Source organism: Prionailurus viverrinus, chromosome A1, assembly GCF_022837055.1.
Source record: "Prionailurus viverrinus isolate Anna chromosome A1, UM_Priviv_1.0, whole genome shotgun sequence".
Taxonomy (NCBI): domain Eukaryota; kingdom Metazoa; phylum Chordata; class Mammalia; order Carnivora; family Felidae; genus Prionailurus; species Prionailurus viverrinus.
This window is the reverse complement of record NC_062561.1, coordinates 196,349,502-196,369,833: the sequence shown is the minus strand read 5'-3', so window position 1 is coordinate 196,369,833 and position 20,332 is coordinate 196,349,502. Positions and strand designations below refer to the sequence as shown.

General features: G+C 45.7%; 1 protein-coding gene across 2 annotated transcripts in view; it reads right to left on the bottom strand.

Moving 5' to 3' along the window:
* Positions 1-331: 331 nt before the first annotated feature.
* GLRA1 (glycine receptor alpha 1) overlaps positions 332-20,332 on the bottom strand; it is an 81,673-nt gene continuing 61,672 nt past the window's right edge. The window contains exons 5-9 of one of the 2 annotated variants that reach the window (XM_047849023.1): positions 19,597-19,679; positions 17,583-17,720; positions 15,052-15,266; positions 7,012-7,158; positions 332-646 (exon numbers count right to left, since the gene is read on the bottom strand). In XM_047849023.1, the coding sequence (XP_047704979.1) occupies positions 332-646; positions 7,012-7,158; positions 15,052-15,266; positions 17,583-17,720; positions 19,597-19,679 (898 nt within the window). The remainder of the gene's footprint in view (positions 647-7,011; positions 7,159-15,051; positions 15,267-17,582; positions 17,721-19,596; positions 19,680-20,332) is intronic. The other variant, XM_047849032.1, reaches the window with a different exon arrangement.

Below are 20,332 nucleotides of genomic sequence, written 5' to 3'. Positions count from 1 at the left end.
CACAGCCCATGGACTCAAGTTTTTGAAAGCTGTTTTTCCTCACTCCCTAACCCCCACCCACCCCTCCCCTTCCTCCCGACCCCTCTGCTCCTGTATTAGAAAAGCCCCTCCCCCCCCCCACCAGCCCACCCGAGGTTAAATAGATAGTGCCACATTCTAAGATTCATGCATCACTGCATTTTGCTATTGCACATTTTTCAGAGAAAGAGGGAGTTGTATATGTGTGCCCCCTCCCTCTCTTCCCCTTCTCTTCCTTAGGCTCTCAGATTCCTGTGCTATTTCCATTCTGCCTTCTCCCAGCCTCCCCCACTCCCGCCCCATCCCAGACCCGTCACTGGTTGTGGACGTCCTCCCTGCGGACAATCTTGTAGATGATCCAGTAGAACATGTTGAAGATGAGGAAGGCCATGGGGAAGCCAATGCGGGATATTTTGTCAATCTTCTTGGCCCTCTGGATGAAGAGTTTTCGCATCTCCTCTGGGGACTTAGACGGTGCGGGAGGGGGGTTGGTGGTATTGTTGTTATTGGCGCCTTTGACTGAGATGCCATCCTTGGCCTGCAGACAGGCTGGGCCCATCCCATAAGCAGAGAAGTTGAAGCGGCCTTCTCCGGCCTCATCCTCCTGGAACAGATTCAGCATGGGGCTCTACTTAAAATAAGACAGGGGCTGGGCACCCTCCCTGCAAGGCACTCCCCTGGGGGCCTGGCCTCACCCATCTGGTTCTCCCTGCCTCTTGGACTCTACCATTCCAGGTTTCTGAAGGCTTTCAGGCTGGCTGGGGAGTAATGCCTTATAGAGGGGCGCCGCTTGCTTGCTGAAACAGATACAAACCAGGGGATAGGAATGTGGCATAGAGTCTGGCACCTGTGTTCAAGTCTTGGCTCTGTCACTTGCTGGCTGTGTGACCTGAGGCAAGTCACTTCTTTATTTGAGTCTCGGGGTTTTTTATTTCATATTTTCCTATAAGTGGGGGAGAAGATTCACCCCGCTACATCAAAAGGTTCTTTTGACCATCAGAGATTACAGATGAGCAGATACTCTGAATGCTGTTTGGTTAGAAATCGAGGAGACAATTTGGAGAGATCCCCTGCTTTGCCTCTGTTGCCTCCTTGCCCTCTTTACCCACCCCACCCCCCAGGTGATGTTTCCTCGAGTGGGTTGGGGGGAGGGGGGCAAATGGCCCAGGAGACAGCAAGAGCCTTACTTCCTTTTCACAAGCCGGGGAAGCCGCAGCTCCTTTCTGCCTCCATGTTCCCACATCCCTGGCAGTTGTGACCTCAGACATACCTCCGGGTTCAATTATTGTTCAAAGCCCTTCATCAATTGGCTCCAACTTACCTTACAGGCTTTTGCCCCTCCCCTTACCTTCTGCTTTGCACACCTGCCAGTTGGGTTGCCCTTTGCCAGCCATCCCTTGTGCATTTCTCCCTCCCTGCCTTATGCTCACCACCAACATGCCTGCTGCCCTTATTCTTCTAATTTCTCCCTTTCCCAGCTCACGGGGATCTTTTCCTGATCTGACTCATGGAGACACTGTTGTCCGCTTGCATCATGTCTGGCTTCGTTATCTTCCCGTGTGAGCTCCGTGGTGGCACTGAGAGTCTCAGCGGAGCTGTTGATTCAGCGTGTGGCTCTGGGGAATTTTTACCAGCTCACGTTGCCCTCCTAGGTAGTGAGGGCTTCTAGAGAAGAAAGTCTATCTTCTGTTTGTTCCTGTGCAGGACAGGGCTGACAGACAGCAGGAAACACAGCATAAGAACCCCTGTCCGGCTCAGCTCTTGCCAAGCTCGCGTGGGCCACCAGACAAGCTTGTTGCGATGACTTCCAGCCCGGTCTTCCTACCGCCTCCGGTCTGGCCCTCCCAAGCCACCTGAGTTGTCATAACACAGATCTGATTGGTCATCTTTCGCTTGAGCTGTTTTGTAAAAATATGTATTTCTGATAGAGGGAGAGTGCGAGCCAGGGAGGGCAGAGAGAGAGGAAGACACAGAAGCTGAAGCAGGCTTCAGGCTCCGAGCTGTCCACACAGGGCCTGGTGTGGGGCTGGAACTCACAAACCATGAGAGTTTGACCTGAGCCAAAGTCAGACGCTTACTCAACCGACTGAGCCACCCAGGCGTCCCTCACTTGAACTTTTTAATGGGCTGCCACTGGCTTCAGGATGATTAAAATCCTTGCATGGGAAACAAGGCTGAAGATGACCTGATCCCTGCCTGCCTCTCCAGCGTCATCTCATCTTGCACCATCCTCCATCTGGCATTCTGTACACCAGTGACCCTGAAATGTTTACATATATTCAAAAGGGTCATGTTCCTTCTTTTTAACTCTGGGCCTCTGCTCAAGTTGTTCTCTCTTCCTTGGAACATACTCCTACCCCCACCTCTCCTCCTGACTCCTCTTCCACTGAACTAATGTCTGACTCAGAAGCCTTCCCTGAGGGCAAGGATAGACTAGGTGTCCCTGCTGTGTGCTCCATAGCTCCCTGTACATCCCTCTCTATTTAAAAAAATTTTTTTTTAATGTTTATTTATTTTTGATAGAGATGGAGTGCGAGGAGGGGAGGGGCAGAGGGAGGGAGACGGGATCTGAAGCAGGCTCCAGGCTCTGAGTTGTCAGCACAGAGCCTGACGCAGAGCTCGAACTCACAAACCGTGAGATCATGACCTGAGTTGAAGTTGCATGCTTAACCAACTGAGCCACCCAGGCGCCCCATCCCTCTCTATTTTTTTAAAGCTCTTGATTAATGTCTGTCCTCCCATTAGACTCTAAGCTCCATGAAGGCAGTCTTATTCATGTTCATTGTACCTGCAACACTGAACAAATGAAGAGTTCCTGAACATAAGCTCAAAACTCAGCAAATATTTGTTGAATAAGTAAATGTTTACCAGTATAGCTTCACTACTCCTAGCTTCCCTTTTTTTTAAAAAAAATTTTTAACATTTATTTATTTTTGAGAGACAGAGAGAGCGCAAGCAGGGGAGGAGAAGAGAGAGAGGGAGACACAGAATCCGAAGCAGGCTCCAGGCTCTGAACTGTCAGCACAGAGCCTGATGCGGGGCTCAGACCCACAAACTGTGAGATCATGACCTGAGCCGAAGTCAGATGCTTAACCGCCTGAGCCACCCAGGTGCTCCCCCGCCCTTTTTTAAATGGGATTTTATTCCTAGCACTTAGGAGGATTTGAGACATGAAAAATGCTCAAGAAATCTTTGGCAAATGGATGAAACTGGTCCAACACCCTCACTGCGGAAATGGGGAAAGAACATGTATAGTGCCTAGCAAATAGATCTCAATAAATTTTTGTCTGTGAGTAGGGCGGCTGACTATAGGGTGTTTGTGCCAGGGCCAAGGAAAGGAGTTGGGGGAACTGGCCAAATTACTGGACCCAGTGCCTGGAAGGGATACCCAACTCTATTGCTTATCAGTGTAAATCTGCCCTTGACGCAGGATAGGGTGCTTGAAAGTGTTTTCTCACTGGGCTCTAGTTATGCAGGGGAAGCACCAAATTAATTTTATATACAGCTTTGGGCAAATTATTCTCTGCCTTCCTCATCAATTAAACATAGGAGTGGAAGGGGTGGAGGTGTGGCCTGGAGGCCCCATCTAGTTAGATGATCATCAATTTCACATTGTAGCCCGGAGAAAGGAAATTCCCTGGGAATGACTGGAGAAATGCTTGCTATTCCTGTTCTCCCCAGCAGATGGCAGGAAATGAAAGCTTGGGGATGGAGCAGGGGAAATCCAGCAGGTGTGATCTAGAACCCAGGGAGGTTGGGAGTGTGTCTGCCCAGCCGGGCTCGCAGGTTTCCTAATAATCTGACTAATGAGGCCAGCCAGGGAATTTGAGGACCAGATGCTTTGTGCCCAACAAATGAGGTAACATGGGAGGATGGTGGGAGTTGAGGAGCCCGGCCAAGATCACAGGCTCTGAGAAACTCAGGCATGGAGCTAGCTCCTTTTCACTCACCATCTGGGGCTGAAAACCCCCTCTGCAAACATCCGGCTGAAGGGAGGTTTCTGCAGCCCAGGCTCGTACATTGCCAACGTACAAGCCACATCCAGAGGGGATTACTCCAGAGGAAGCGCTGCTCTATGGTGAGCCCAGTTCTGTATCCTTGTAGTTTCTGACATTTGAGTCAATTTCAGAGGCCTTAGGAACAAGGTCACACTGATTCAACCACACACAGGGGCCACGCAGGAGAAATGTAAGGGAAGAAATGAACCAGAGCTGAAAAAAATCTCTGGTCAGAAGGGACCGTGGCAAAGTGGAGAATGTGTTCCCTACCTAACGGCAGTTCCTGTGCCCCAGTATGAGGTGGGATGGGACTGCAGTGGGATCAGAGGCTGTGACTTTTTGACTGAAGATAGAAGTGTGATTTTTAAATGCTGGCCCCTTATTCTAGACTTTTAAGACACTGCTAGTGAAATTAGGGACAGTTGCATGTTGAATTTGATCTCTGGCTACTGGTTTTTGACCTCTGCCTTTGGGTAAGTCTTAGTTCTTATTTGTCATCTAATAAATACAGGGCTATTTTATCCACTTCGGGATGGAAACCATTGATGAATACTGTGTGTGGTCAGTATTTTTGAGAAAAGCCATGGGACCTTCAGCACCTACCCTGCTTTTGCCACCAGTGCCTCTGTGATCCTAGTGATCACTTTGCCCCTCCTCACTGTTGTCATTTGCATGGGAAGAGTGGACAAGATGCCCTCTAAGGCTCTTCTAGCACTAACAAGCTGTGAGAGAATGAGGAAGGAACTGAGCAGGGTTATCTGATCAAATCTGATTGTGGCTTTATTTACACTTCCCCCGACCCAAGAGAAAGTTTTGTCTTCCTCTAGTGTGTACAACTGGTAAGGATTTGGTGAGAGCAGAGGCAGCCTTTGGAGGTCCTCCAGGCCTGTCATGCTACATATCTGCAGGGGGCTCCATTTACATTTTAGTCTATGCGCATAGTGCCCCCTGGGGTTGTGCCATGCATAGTCTAGTGGCCTGGAGCTAGTCAAATATTTCAGACATAGTCTCCCCAAATAAGTGTCTCTTCAACAAATGTATTAACCCTCTTTTAGCAGAGGAAAATGCAAAAAGCAGTTAGCCAGGAAAAATAATAAATTCCAAAGATAGTTGTGTTTGGCCAGTTCTTGCTTGTAATAGTCAGGGGCTCAGTATCCAATGAGCAGTAAGGACTAAGACTAGAGGTCTTTAAAGAAATCCTATTGGGGTGCCTCAGTGGCTCAGTTGGTTAAGTGTCTGACTCTTGATTTTGGCCCAGGTCAGAATCTCACAGTCTGTGGGTTTGAGCCCTGCATTGGGCTCTGTGCTGATTGTATGGAGCCTGCTTGGGATTTTGTTCCCTCTCTCTCTCTGCCCCTTCCCTGCTCAGGCTCACTTTCTTTCTCAATATAAATAAACTTAAAAAAAAGAAAGAAAGAAAGAAATCCTGTCTGGCTTACTGCACGTAAGACAGTTTTCTCTTCTAATGTGGAGTTAAAAGGGTGGTTATACCTTAACTCCCACGGACATCTTCTGTCTTGAAACGTCTACCTCCTGCCTATGGTAACCTGCTAGAAGTTAATTGAATCAGATTGCTGATGTTCAAGAAACATACTGATGGAAACCTGTGCATGTGTAATCATTATTCCCTGGCATTTGTGTGGCAGGAACAAAAACTTAAAGCTGCTTTGTAATCTGATTTAGTCCTGACCACAGTCCCCAATTGTGCCAATTTGGTCCATTTTACAGGTGGAGAAAACGGGCCCAGAAAAAGGCTAGCTTGAAGTCACATACCAAACAGTGATAAAGAAACAGAGTCCTCTGCCACAGCACATTGTAGCTGAGTAGACAGCTATTCGAAGTGGGTCAGTCTGAAACTTGGAGGGCCTTGGTGTGCGGCAGGTTTGTGGTGTGGCCTGACAGCTCATAGTGTTCGCCCTAATCTGTTGCTGGAAAAACTTCGTGGTAGGCTCTCTGACTGGAAAGGCTCTTCTTGGTTCTTTAGTTTATTCATTTGTCCATTTGTTCAGTCCATACTGAGGCAGGACTTCAGAGAAAAGTGCCTCGTGGCCTAGGGGCCCGTGTAGGATACAATCTGTGCTGCCATACTCGACTGTTGCATGAGAACTTCAATACAGGACCTTGACTTTGACTCAGGTTTCGGGGAAGATGCCTCGGCTGAGAGCTGGAAAGTGAGCGCTTGGTTAACATTAAGCAAAGTGCGCTGGGAGGGCATTTCCGGAGAGAACAAGTCCCATGTAAATGCTTGAGCAACTAGGGAAAAACTAGGGTGGTTGGTGCTCAGAGAAAAAAGGCGAAAGCAGTGTAAAGATGAGGCTGGAGAGAAAAGTAGGTTTTCTGATCTCCATGGGAAACTTCTTTTGGAAAAGTAGTTCTAGACCAAGGTATGCAGCCAGTTTGCTCCCAGAGACTGCACACTCCCCAATGGCCTTTGCTGGTTTTGGGACACAGTCTCTGAGTTGGCAGAGGCTGGTGACTTTGCAGAGATGGCCTGCCAAGTATTTCTTTATTCAAGCTGTCATAAAGTGAGAGAACCCACTTTGGGGGAGCATTTTGCTCGATGCCCCTTTCTTGGAAGTAGGAAGCAAAGGCCTGGCACCTGGACGTTCTACTCAAAGATCTTAACTTTTTGTGGTGCAATTCCATCTGAAACCAAACCCCTGGAAATAATGCATCTTTTAGCCTGCCAAGCTTCAAGGTCACAGCTAGTTATAATCGTAACCCCATCAGTGTTCCATCAGTTCTGTCTTCAGGTGTAACCTGATAATTTCTATACTGTTATTACGATTAGAAGAATAACTTGCCCACAGACTCAATCAAGGCATTGTTTATGGGAGGGGAAGTTAGGGCTTCCAGGAGTTTAATCCCTATTTTGTGTCTGCCTTACCCCCTGAGAAGGATGGTCCAGCGAAACAACTGTCATGAGACAAGGCTGCCTGAAACTCTTGTGTTTATCACCAGCTGTCCCTCCTTAGGCAGTGATCCAAAGGCCTACCTTGTGATGTCTTCGCTTCCTCCTGAATCGGAGCAGCTCTTTGTGCTGCCGAGACACAAAGTTGACAGCGGCATACTCAAGCAGGGCTGAGAACACGAAGAGCAGGCACACCGCCATCCAAATGTCAATGGCTTTCACATAGGACACCTGGAGTGGGGATGGGAACGAACACAGGAGGGTGAGGGCAGAGGAGAATGAAATATCTCAGTATTTCTGCTTCTCAGTAACTCTGCCATTACCCACTGCTATCCCCTTCCTCAGCTGGGGTATTAGGAAGGTGCAGAAGAAAAGAGAAGAAAAATGCATCAGGAAGACGGCATGAAACATTGGAGAAAATAAAATATGGTACCTAGACGAGTACTAGAGAGAGGAGAGAGGAGGATGGTGTATCGAGCATCATCACTGAGCGAAACGGAATGTTGTGTTTAGCTAAGGGTGATAGGAACAGAACGGTGTACCTAACATTAAAAGTAAACAGAGGATGTTAGCAAAAGCGACAGAGTAAGATCTTCAAAAACACTCTCCTCTATAAAAGCAACAAGGACAACAGCAAAAATGGTCAGAATCAACTTTCTCAGAAGCCCTCTTAACCAAAGGCTAACAGCAATCTTGAAAGCATTTAAAAAGTCAGCTGAATGCCAGCAAGAGCATCAAACTTGGTGGCATTAAAAAAAAAAAAAAGAAAACAGCTTCATTGAGATATTACACGCTTACAGTGTGTATTTCAATCGTTTTTAATACATTCCAGATATGTGCAACCATCATCACGGTCACTTTTGGAATATTTTCAGCACCTCTAAAAGAAACGTAATACCTTTTAGCCATCATTCTTTTCCCTATTCCTCCAAGTCCTCTCCCCCCAGTCCTAAGCAACCATTAATCTACTTTTTGTTTCTACAGATTTCCCCCTTCTGGACGTTTCATATAAATGGAATCATACACCATGTGGTCTTTTATGACTAGCTCCTTTTACTTAGCATAATGTTTTCAAGATTCATCCATGTTGTAGCATATTTCATTCTTTTTTATGGCCAAATAATATCTCCTTGTATGGATATACTACGTTTTGTTGATCCAGTCATCAGCTGATGGACATTAGGGTTGTGTCTACCTTTTGGCTATTATGAATAATGCTGCTATGAACATCTATGTACAAGTTTTTGTGTGGACATGTGTATTTATTTTTCTTGGGGCCTTGTGGTGTTTCAACTTGCCATATTCGCATCCTCCTATTCCCAGCTGTGTGCTAGACTTGAAAACCAACAGCCTGCAAGCACAGTGAAAACCAGTATCCAGGCAATCAGTGGCCGGGGCAGAACAGAGTTAGAGGTTCTTTAAAGCTTCATTCCCAGAGAACTGTCATTATTTGACCTGTCTTGTGGTTCACTGAAAGACCTCACTCACTAGGCAGTCTTTTATTTGAGCTGACTTGGAACTGGCTCAGTGTGAACGGCCTTTTCCCTGGGGGCATTTGTTGAAAAGAGTCAGTGGCAATTGTTGAACATCACATCCTCCTGAGGTAGTAGGTAACAGTTCAGGTAAACAATAGGTTGATCAAAAAGCTTAAAAGGAAAATCTGGGAATGCGATGTCCACGGGAGCTTTAGAAAAAGCTCTGACATATACATGGGAATCTGTGTGCATGCACAGGCCTGTGTGGGTACTCAGGGAAGACCTGACTGGGAAGGCCCCTTAGCTCTCAACTCTGGCTAACCTTGACACACTGAGCAAGCTGCAAGTGAAGGGTAAGGCAAAACTGTAAACTGCCTGGCTGAGTGATGAAGGTGTGTTCGAATATATATGTACAGCCCCTAGGAAAAGGCCAGGAGATTTATAGGTTCCAGGCATTTAAGGAAATTTCTGTCCAATTTTAGGTAATGGCCAAGCTAACTGAGCAGAGACTTCAGTGGCCCCACACAACAAAGAATACAGATGTTACAGAATTGGTTCACAAAAGTTACTAAACAAACAGCAAAAACAACAAATCCTGAGGAGGAAGCGCAATCTGATTTCCACAGATGCCACATCACATTATGTTAAGTGTGTAATTTTCAACCCTAAATTATAAGATACGCAAAGAAATAAAGGCTAGCCTTGCAGTGGACTAGATGTTTGTGTCCCGTCTCCCTGTCATAGGTTGAAATCCTAATTCTAATGTGATGGTATTTGGAGGTGTGGCCTTTGGGAAGTAATTAGATCATAAGAATGGAGCCCTCGTAAAGGGATTAGTGACTTTTTCAAAAGAGGCCAGATAGCTAGATCTCTTTCCACCATGTGAGGATATAATAATAAGCTGGCAGTTTGCAACTGGACGAAGGTCCTCACCAGAGCCCTGCCATGCTGGCACCAGACTTCCAGGCTCCAGAACTGAGAGAAATACATTTCTGTTATTTATAAGCCACCCAGTCTCTGGTACTTTGTTACAGCAGCCTGAATTGACTAAGACAGGTCCATCCATAGGAAAAAAAAAAAAAGGTGGTCAAAAGAAGCTGCCCCTGGGGAAGCCCAAATGTTGGACTTAATCAAAGCTTTAAATCAGTTATTTTCAGCATGTTCTAAGAGCTAAAGGAAATCTTTAGCTTAAACCTTTAGTATAAACGACTAAGGAAAAGCATGAGAACAAAATCTAACCACATAGAACATGAGATAGAAATGATAAAAAGAACAAAATAGGAATTCTGGAGTTGAAAATTAAATAGCTGAACTGAGGAGTTCACTAGAGAGGATAAATAGCATATTTGAGCAGACAGAAGAAAGATTCCATGAGCTTGAGGTTATCTTGTCTGAGGGACAGAATGAAGAAGAATGAAAAGAAACTCAGAGATCTGTGAGGAACCATTAAGTATACTAACATGTGTCTAATGAGTGTGCCTGAAGGAGAGGAGAGAAAGAAGCAGAAAGAATATTTGAAGTAATGGCCAAAAATTCCCCAAATTTGAAGAAAAACACTAATGTACACATCTAAGAAGTTCATGAACTTCAAGCAAAATAAACTCAAAGGGATCCACACCTGCACACTTCACAATCAAACTGTCAGAAGACAAAGAATCTTGAAAGCCACAAGAGAGATGCAACTCATCATGTACAAGAGATCCTCAATAAGAATAACAGCTGATTCCTCGTTAGATTGATTATATACTTTTAAGTTGGGGGAGGCAGCTCGAGATTATTAAAGCATGGGGACAAGACCTGTGGGCAGAAAGAGCTGCACTGTGATTCTGAGGAACGAGATGTCTCATCAGAAACTAAGCAGTCTAGAAGGCAGTGGAATGACCTAAATCAATGAGAAGACATCTGTTGTTTATAGACTGGAAGACTTGATATCGTTAAGATGGCAATACTCTCCAAATTCATCTCCAGACTCAGTGCATTTTCAGTCTCACTTCCTTTTTTATTGTTGTTGCAGAAATTGACAAAACTGAGCTTAAAATTCATATTCAGATTCCAATGGAAAGGCAAGGGACCCGGAATAGCCAAACCAATCTTTAAAAAGGACCAAGGTGGGGGACTCACACTTCCCAATTTTAAAACTAACCACAAAGCAACAGTAATCAACTGTGTGGTACTGGCATAAGGATGCATACACAGATCAACGGAACAGAACCGAGGGTCTGGAAATAAACCCATACGTTTATGGTCGATGGCTTTTTGACAAGGATGTAAATTCAACGGAGGGAAAAAGATAGTCTTCCCAACAAATGGTGCTGTAAAAACTGGGTATCCACATGAAAAAGAGTGATATCCCTCCCCTACACCATATGAAAAAATCAAAACGGACTAAAACCTAAATTTAGGGTTAAACTATAAAACTCTTAGAAAAAAACATAGATAGAAATCTTTGTGACTTTGGATTAGGCATTAGTTTCTTAAATATGATAGCAAAGGCCAACCAACAAAAGAAAAAATAGATACATTTTACTTCATCAAAATTAAAACCTTTAGTGTATAATGGATCCTACCAATCAAGTGAAAAGATAACCCCCAAATTAGGAGAAGATATTTGCAAATCACATATACGATAAGGGATTAAAATCCACAATGCACAAAGAACTGCTACAGCTCAACAACAAAAAGAAATACCTCTATTATAAACTGGGCACAAGATTTGAATAGACATTTCTCCTAAGATCTAGAATAGGCCAATAAGCACATGAAAAGATGCTCAACATTATTATTAGGAAAACACAAACCAAAACTACAGTGAGATACAACCTCACGTCCACTAAGGTGTCTGTAATCCAAAAGACAGATGATAATAAGCATTGGTGAGGAAGTGGAGAAATTGGAACCCTGGGGAGATTATCACATGGTGTAGCCACTTTGGAAAATAGTTTGGCAGTTCCTAAGAAAGTTAAGCATATAGTTGCCACATGACCCAACAATTCTACTCCTAGGTATACACCCTGTGAGGGTTGAAAATATTTGTTTACACAAAACTTGTACGTGGAGGTTCATAGTAGCATTATTTAAAATAGCCAAAAAGTGGAAATAACCCAAACATCCCTCAGCCGATGAATAGATAAGCAAAATATGATAGACCCATACAAGGGAAATATTATTCAGCCACCAAAGAGAAAGAAAAACTGGTAGAATGTACAACACAGATGGATCTTGAAAACTTTATGCTAAGTGAAAGTGCACGTTTTATCTTATTCCATTTATATGAAACGTCTAGAAGAAGCAAATTCACAGAAGTAAAAAGTGGAGTAGTGTTTGCCAGAGGCTGGTCAGAGGGCGGAATGAAGAATGACTGTTGATGAACACAGGGGTTTCTTTTTGGGGTGATGAAAATGTCCTAGAATTAGATAGTGGTGAGGATGTGCACCTTTGTGAATATATAGTCACTGAATTTTATGCTTTAAAAAAAGTGAATGGGGGAATAATGTGAAGTTGAGTATTACTATAATAGCAAATGGAGTCAAATACTGAGTCTGGTGTTTACAGTGAGTGGAACAGAATGTTGAGTCTAGTGTAAATTATAAGTGAAAGACAATGTGGCATCGACTATGAATAGACAGTGGAGCAGGATGTTGAGTCTAACATAAGGAAAAGAAAGCAGATATATCTGCTGTTACAGTTGCACAGAGCACAGTGTGTTGTCAAGTGGTAACAGGAAACGGAATTTGGTCTCAAGCATCTATGGTGAATCGAGCAGAATGCAAAGTTTGGTGTTAATAGCGCAAAGCGCAGATTAGGGAGCTTTGTGTAAGAGTGAAGAGAGGAGACAGTGGTGTCTACTGTGGATGGCAAATGAAGCAGAATGTCTTCTCTCACATTGAGAGTTAGTAGAACAGTAGAACAGTTTGGTCATAGAACCAAACGACAGTAGGGAGAATGTTCTAGATTAAAAGAGAAACCATGAACAACATGAATCTTTATTGGATCCGTGATTGGATCCCTCGCCATATTTACTGATGATGCTTTTTGACAACTGGGGAAATTTAGATAAAGTTTCTGTATTAGATGACACTACAGAATTATTTCTAATTCAATAATTATTGATATAAAATTGGTAAATATATATAATTTATATAAATATAATTATTATTGAATTAATGCTAATTTTTTCAGGTGTGACAAGTATCATGATCCTTCTTCCTTACTTAGAGATAGCTTATCATGATGTGTGTAATCATCAAATGACACAGCAAAGATTTGTCTACTTACTTACCTACCCACCTACCTACCTACCCATCTACCTATCTACTTACCCACCTACCTACCTACCCACCTACCTACCTACCCACCTACCTACCTACCCACCTACCTACCCACCCACCTACCTACCTACCCACCCACCTACCTACCTACCCACCAACCTACCTACCTACCCACCTACCTACCCACCCACCTACCTACCTACCCACCTACCTACCCACCCACCTACCTACCTACCCACCTACCTACCTACCCACCTACCTACCTACCCACCCACCTATCTACCTACCCACCAACCTACCTACCTACCCACCTACCTACCTACCTACCCACCTACCTGTGTATAGAGAGAGCTAAAGTAAATGTGGCAAGATGATAACAGTTGGAATCCAGGTGAAGGGTATTCAAGCGCTCATTGTATGGTCTTCCAACCTTTCTATATCAAAACAGAATGCTAAGTGAGGCCTTAATCGGAAATGGTGCAGTGTTGCATTTAGCATAAGGCTGAAGGGAGCCAAACATGGAGTCTGGCATTAACGGTGGAGCTGAGTGTTTTGTCTGCTGTTGAGTGATTAAGGCAGAACGCGGCACAAACGATAGTAGTGAACGGAGTAGAATGCAGTGTCTAGGCATTAAAAGAGAGTAAAGCAGAATGAGGCATCAAGCATTCATAGTGAAGGCAACAGAATGTTGTACCTCACGAATGGGTGACTGGAGGAGTATGTGGTGTCTGGCGTTAATTGTAAATGAAGCAGAACATTATGTCTAGTGTTAAAAGTGAATTAAGCAGAATGTGAGGTCTGGTGTTAGCAGTGAAAGGAACAGAATGTTGCATTTATTGTAAGGGTGACTGGAGGAGAATTAGTGTGTGGTGTCGGTAATGAATGAAGTGGAATGCCGCGTCTGGTGTTAGAAGAATGGAGCAGAATGTTGTGTCTAGTACAGAGTGAATGGAGCAGAATGTGTATCCGGCTTTAATGGTGAATGGAGTGAAATGCTGTGTCTAGTGGTAATAGTGAACGGAGCAGACTGTGGCTCAAGCGTGAACAGTGAAAGTGACGGGATGTGTTGTTGCACATTAGAAATGTAAGAAATAGGGGCAGAAAAGTGTTAACGTATGAGTTTTAAGATGACGCTGCTATCCTTCGAAAGACGTGCTTGTAAGATTGGCCCTTGGTTGACATCTGGGAACTTGGATTTGGGGAATGTTCCCACTTCCCCTAACTGATCAGGGGGTCTTGCTGTGCAGAGAATGCCTGTACAGATGATATGGTTTATGCTGAACATTTACTTTCCTCCTGGGAGTCTGGAATTTTCGTATGTGCTAGGCAGAGCATGTGACGAGCACCCAAGAAAAAACACTGATACAGAATCTTAAAAGAATCTCAAAGCAATTTCTCTGCCTCTCTGGGCAGAAACATCTCACACGCATGACTGCTTTTGTATTGTTGGGGTCAGAATGTACACCGTGTGGTCCCTCTCGTGGGAGGGAGAAAACAAGGAAGCTTGCACATGGATTCCTCCAGACTCTGCCTGTGTCTTTTCCCTTTATCATCTAGCTTATGTCCTTAATACGTCACCGTAAGAAATCTTAGTTGTGAGTACAGTGCTATGCTGAGTCCTGTGAGTCGTATCAAATCTCTGAATGTAGGGATGGTCTTGGAGACACCCAACACCAAGTATCTACTGTTACTGGTGAAAGAAGCGGGGTGTTGCATTTAGCACTAAAAGTGAATGGAGGAGGAAGTGGAGTTGAGCGTTAATAGTAAGTGAGCAGGACGTGTGTGCAATGTTGGCAGGGAATGGAGCAAACTGTGTTGTCTGGTAACTGTATACAACATAATGCACATCTGGAGGAGAGGTCTGCTGGATCAGAATGCTGGATCCTAGTTGGGCTTCAACCCCTGATTCATGTCTGTGGAGATGGACCATGGAGTGACCTGTGGAGTGACCTACCATTACCTTTCCCTCATTTTAATACTAAAATCTCCACCCAAGGTGGAGCACAAGCCTCATTCACATAATATACGTATTGGCATGTTTCCTTAAGGCACATGTGCAACCTTACGCCCGCCTCTACATACAATGATGAGACTCCCCTTTCTATATGCATCCTGACCCTAAATAAAAGGAACCCATTCACCCTCACTCAGGGACTTATGGCTTTGGAAGTTATTCCCCATGATCTCCTTATTTGCTGCAAATAAGTTTACTGTGTGCAACAACTCCAAAACACAAACAAAAACACCCCCAGAGTGCTGGATCCTGCCAAGTGTAGTAGATACATAGTGACTAATTCCTTGCGCTCTCTTTATCTCAGGCAAGGTGGGGAGATGAGAGTCCTTTGTCCAGGTGTTCTGTGCTCTTGGGCAGTAGGACTTACCTTAGGCAGGGATGCTCGGGAGCCAGAGCTCTGGGTGGTCATGGTGAGCACAGTGGTGATGCCCAGGCCCACACGGGCTGGCGCGGCATCCATGTTGATCCAGAAGGATATCCATGAAAGGATGACAATGAGCAGGCTGGGAATGTACATCTGGATCAGGTAGTAGCCCATCTGTCGCTCCAGGTGGAACCGGGCCTCAATGCAGGTGAATTTCCCTGTGAGAAATTATAGTGAGAAGGCAAAGTCACCTGGTGGGTTGGAACAAGGCTTTGAGGTCAAAACAACCAAGGCTTTGAGGTCAGCTGGGGCTTGGTTCAGGCTCACCCTAGCTATGTCCTCAGACAAGTGTCCTCAGACAAGACAAGTGAATCGCTCTGTGTCTCAGTTTCCTCATCTATGGTAAAGTAGGGATGGTGATGATGATGATGGTGGTGGTGGTCGTGATGGTACCTACCTCATTTGGTTACTATGATGATGCCTATAAAGAACTTAGTACGGTCCTCACATCATTAATGCTCAGAAATGTCAGTTGCCATCATCCTCATCAGCCTTATTGTGTTGCTAAGAGTGGGCCTAAGTAGACCATTCTTTTTTTTTTTTTAATATTTATTTATTTATTTTGAAAGAGAGAGGGTGGGGGGAGGAGCAGAGGGAAAGGGAGAGGAAGAATCTCAAGCAGGCTCTATGCTAACAGTGCGGCTGACAATGTGGGGCTCAATCTCACTCACCCGTGAGATCATGACCTGAACCCAAATCAGGAGTTGGACGCTCAACCTACTGAACCACCCAGGTGGCCCCTCTTACTTCCTCTTATAAAACCTTTCTTTCCTTCCTTCTCTCCTCAGACCAGAAAGTCTCCTTCACCTACAGGGAGAAGTTCAAAGTTTTTAGTCCACTCTTCACAGACATGCTCTGGCCTGCTTTTCCATCCTTCTTCCCTTCTTTCTTCACCCTAATCATGACCCCCTCTATTCTATCCCTTGCCTTGAGCAAGTCCTGCACTTTGCCACTTCTGAGCTTTGGCTCCTGCTAATGCCTCTGTCTGGAATGCCCAGACTCCTTCCCACAACCAGACAAAGCAAGCACCTTGCTCCTCTGTGATGCTTTGAATGTGGTATGCCCTAGGCTCAACACCCCCCCAACCCATAGATTTCTTCAGTTCAGTTCTATTCACACGGTCATCAGGGCCTTTAGGGCACAATACAGTGAGTGTACAGGCACATCGTTCTCTCTCTGTTCTCTGCACCGGACTGTGGGTAGCTGGTCTCCTCCCTACCTGTGCATCCCTGGAACTGAGACAGAGCCAGTCCCATGGGGGTGTTCTCAGCTCCAGTCCACTGCAGCACAGTTACTAGGTGATTTCCTAGAGCTCCCTGGACTGTCTGCTCCATGGGGCAGGGCCTTATCAGCCTTTCTCGCTTGTAACCACAGGGCCTAGCACAAGCACAGAACTCTGCTCTCACCTCAATAGGAATAGTCAAGAACAAATGAGGTAGTGAATGAGAAAGCGCTGTGTAAACGATGATGGGCTGTGGTATGTGAGAGTCAGTGTGGTTATGTGATTCATGGGAAGTCACTGTTCTCATGGCTGCTAATGGGAGTACCATTACCTCTCTAAGGCTCAGCGTGCCCAGGGATCAAGAGAGTATCTTTCGAGGTTCTGAGACACCTCGGAGGTTACACAGGAAGGGGCATCTGTCCCAGACAGCCCAGAGCTCATGCCACCGGCCCTTGCTCTGGGCCTTCTCCTTGCACCAGAGCACATAGTGATTTCTCTCAACACCCCTGCTTCACCTCCTCCTCTCTCTGGCATCTGTCATCAGCCTATTTCATGCCTCTACTCTCCTCAGCTGGGCTCACACAGCAGCCTCCTACCCAGCCCTCCAGTTGCCATATTGACTGTCTTTCTTCCACTGTGCCTCCATGAAGCTCCTTCCCAGCCTGAGGCAGGGCAAGGAAGGCCAGTCCTGGTTTGACTCCAGTTCATTCCTGTGTCTGATCTTCCAACGAAGGCTGTGCTGTGCCTGGGAAACAGAGACCTGAGCAAAACAGTGGTGGTTTCTTTGCCCTCTTGCAGCTCACAATCTAGGGGACGCTTTCCAACTGTACTTATTTATAACCTCAGTGCCACCTCTCAGCTCCCTCCTGCTGAAGTCTGTGTACTTGTGCTCTGTCTGAAATGACAGCTCCCCTGTGACAGACTCTGCTAGATGTCCTCCTAATATCAGCTCTGCCCTTCTGCCTTAGGAGTAGGATTCATTTTGACTGGGGATGCTGCTACCTGGGATGGAGACCGTATCTCCCAGACTCCCTTGCAATGAAGTGTGGCCTAAGCTTCAGTGACTTGCCCCAGGACATCCAGGAAGAAAGGGTCAGAGCCACTTTTCTGGTTTCAAAGCCTATTCTCTTAACCATGAGGTAATTAACACAAAGCTATGTCCATCAAGAACGCCTCTTGATTGAATGAATGTTTGAAATGACCTCTGACCCTGATTGGGGGTGGGACCTGAGGAGGACATCCTTGCACCTACCTGTGTTGTAATGCTTTGTGCAATATCTCAAGTCCTTCTCTTCTTTCAGGATAAACTGGGGTAGAGTTAGTCCATCTGCCACCTGCACAGCTCCCTGCTCCTGCCACTCGAAGATGAGGTCATTCATGGTATAGCCAACTGGGATGGGGGTTCAGAAGAAGGAGCAGTCACCACCCAGAAGCATTTATTTGAAGCATGTCAGAGTTGGTTTGGGTTAGAGACTAAGAGGCATTGGGCACTAGATGGAACTCATGAGACCATGTTGTCTTGCTGCCACTCTCTCCCAGCCCACTTGCAACAAAAGAGGTTAAAACTGGTTTAATTATTTCTAGCCCCCTGCCCTTCTACCGTGCTTCTTACCCCCCCCCCCCGCCACCATCTGACACTGGCTTGTCCTTTTGTCCCCAATACTTACCCCCATGGTCATATTCAGCTCACATCTGCTACTTTGCCTGCACACCATCCTTGCAAGCTCCCTCTTTTCCTCTGGGGAATGATTCTATAGAATACTGTTGTAGGACTATCAGTTGGGGGCCAAGGTGTGAGTTAATGACTCAACTATATCAATCAGATCCTCTATGGCAGGACTTTGATTCTATCTATCATCTATCTATCTATCTATCTATCTAACATTTATTGTCAAAATGGTTTCCACACAACACCCGGTGCTCATCCCAACAGGTGCCCTCCTCAATGCCCATCACCCACTTTCCCCTCTCCCCCACGCCCCACCAACCCTCAGCTTGTTCTCAGAATTTAAGGGTCTCTTATGGTTTTCCTCCTTCTCTCTCTGTAACTTTTTCTCCTCCCTTCCCCTCCCCCCTGGTATTCTGTTAAGTTTCTCAGGATCCACATATGAGTGGAGAGACGTATCTGTCTTTCTCTGCCTGACTTATTTCACTTAGCATAATACCCTCCAGTTCCATCCACGTTGCTACAAATGGCCAGATTTCATTCTTTCTCATTGCCACGTAGTACTCCATTGTATATATAAACCACATCTTCTTTATCCATTCGTCAGTTGATGGACATTTATGCTCTTTCCATAATTTGGCTATTGTTGAAAGTACTGCTATAAACATTGGGGTGCAAGTGCCCCTATGCATCAGCACTCCTATATCCCTTGGGTAAATTCCTCACAGTACTATTGCTGGGTCATAGGGTAGATCTATTTTTAATTTTTTGAGGAACCTCCATGCTGTTTTCCAGAGTGGCTGCACCAGTTTGCATTCCCACCAACAGTACAAGAGGGTTCCCGTTTCTCCACATCCTCTCCAGCATTTATAGTCTCCTGATTTGATTCTTGAGTCAAGTGACAAAAGATTCAGAGTCAGCTGGTGCCAATTCCGCTCAGAGGTGGTGCTCCAAGGGGCTGCCCCATTGGTTCCTGCTGCCTAAATCCTCTGCCCTGGTTCCTGTGCTTTCAGCTTCTCTTTCAAGTCCATGAGGACCCCCTATGTCCTTCCATTTCTTTCCATCTTTTAAATTGGATTGGTTTCTGTCTGCAATCAAAGAAGGCAGCTACCTCCTCTGGTAGGTTCACTTGTGACCTCCTACATAAAACCTTCCCTAGCACCCCTTCTCTTTCCCAACCAGAAGGAAGCACTCTTCTGCCATGAGGCCACAGCATTTGTACTTCTCACAACACGCTTACCGCTTGCCGCCCTGTGTTAGAGTTACTTGTGCATCTAGTTGTCTATCTTCCTGTGAGTTCAAGGACTATGGCTTGTTCAAACTCTTCCTGCTGCACTCCTGGAGAGCATGTCCGCAAGGGACATGGAACAGAGTCTTGGGAAAATACTGCTGGCTTCAAAGTTGGGCCTCAGCCAGACAATGGAAGGGGGGTTATATTTCTAATGCATTTTCTAAAGCAAAGCCCCTCATCTGGTATTTTGGGCTAGTGCAGTAATCCCCTGGGGTCCAGCAGTTAGGAGTAGCTGTATGGGAAGTTCTGCTCGTCCCCTGGGTAAAGGGGAGTCTGGTTTTTTCTAAAACCCTCAGGCAAGGGACTCACAGCTTTCCAGTTGCATGATACACGTCTGGACGTCCATGGGGAAATTCTTTAAGTCCATGGGGCAGGCCAGTGTCAGGGTGATTCTGGGAAGAGAAAAGAATTGGATGATGGTAGACCCACAGACCAGGGAAGCTGTGCCTCTGTGCTAGTGATTACCAGAAAATCAGTTAACTTGGACAAGTCAAGGAGGGCAGGGAACTGGCGTGTATTGAAATAATACATGTCTATTTCTATATTCCAGCTATGGAGTGGAGGCTCAGAGAGATACAGTAGGTTGCCTAAAGTCACACAGTCAGTGGAATTCGTGGGTTTCTTTGGAGACTATCTGGCTTCTAGACATCTGCCTGTAGCAAGCTGCCTGAAGGCCTGGAGGCCAGGGGCTGTCTTCTGCAGAGTCTGGATTTTAAGTTGAGTAGCCCCAGGTCTCAGGTTTCCCAGGTGCACCTGTCAGGTGCTTCAAGTGGTTCTTTGCTGCCTCCCTTCATACACTGGACTTATCAAAAGCCATTTCAAAGAGGCCCTTCTGGGTGTCCAAACAGAGCTGGCTCACACCTGTGGGCTCACGCTGGAGTCAGTTGGGAAGTGGTGGGTGCCCCCAGGCTTCTGGGATAGCCGTTTATTTTAGGTTGTTAGACCCTTGAAGAGGCTCAGCCTTAGACCCAGAGGGAGTCCCCCTAACAGAGCTGGAGTCTGCAGCTCAGGTTAGGATGCAAGGCTTCAGCTTAAAAGGCTGTGC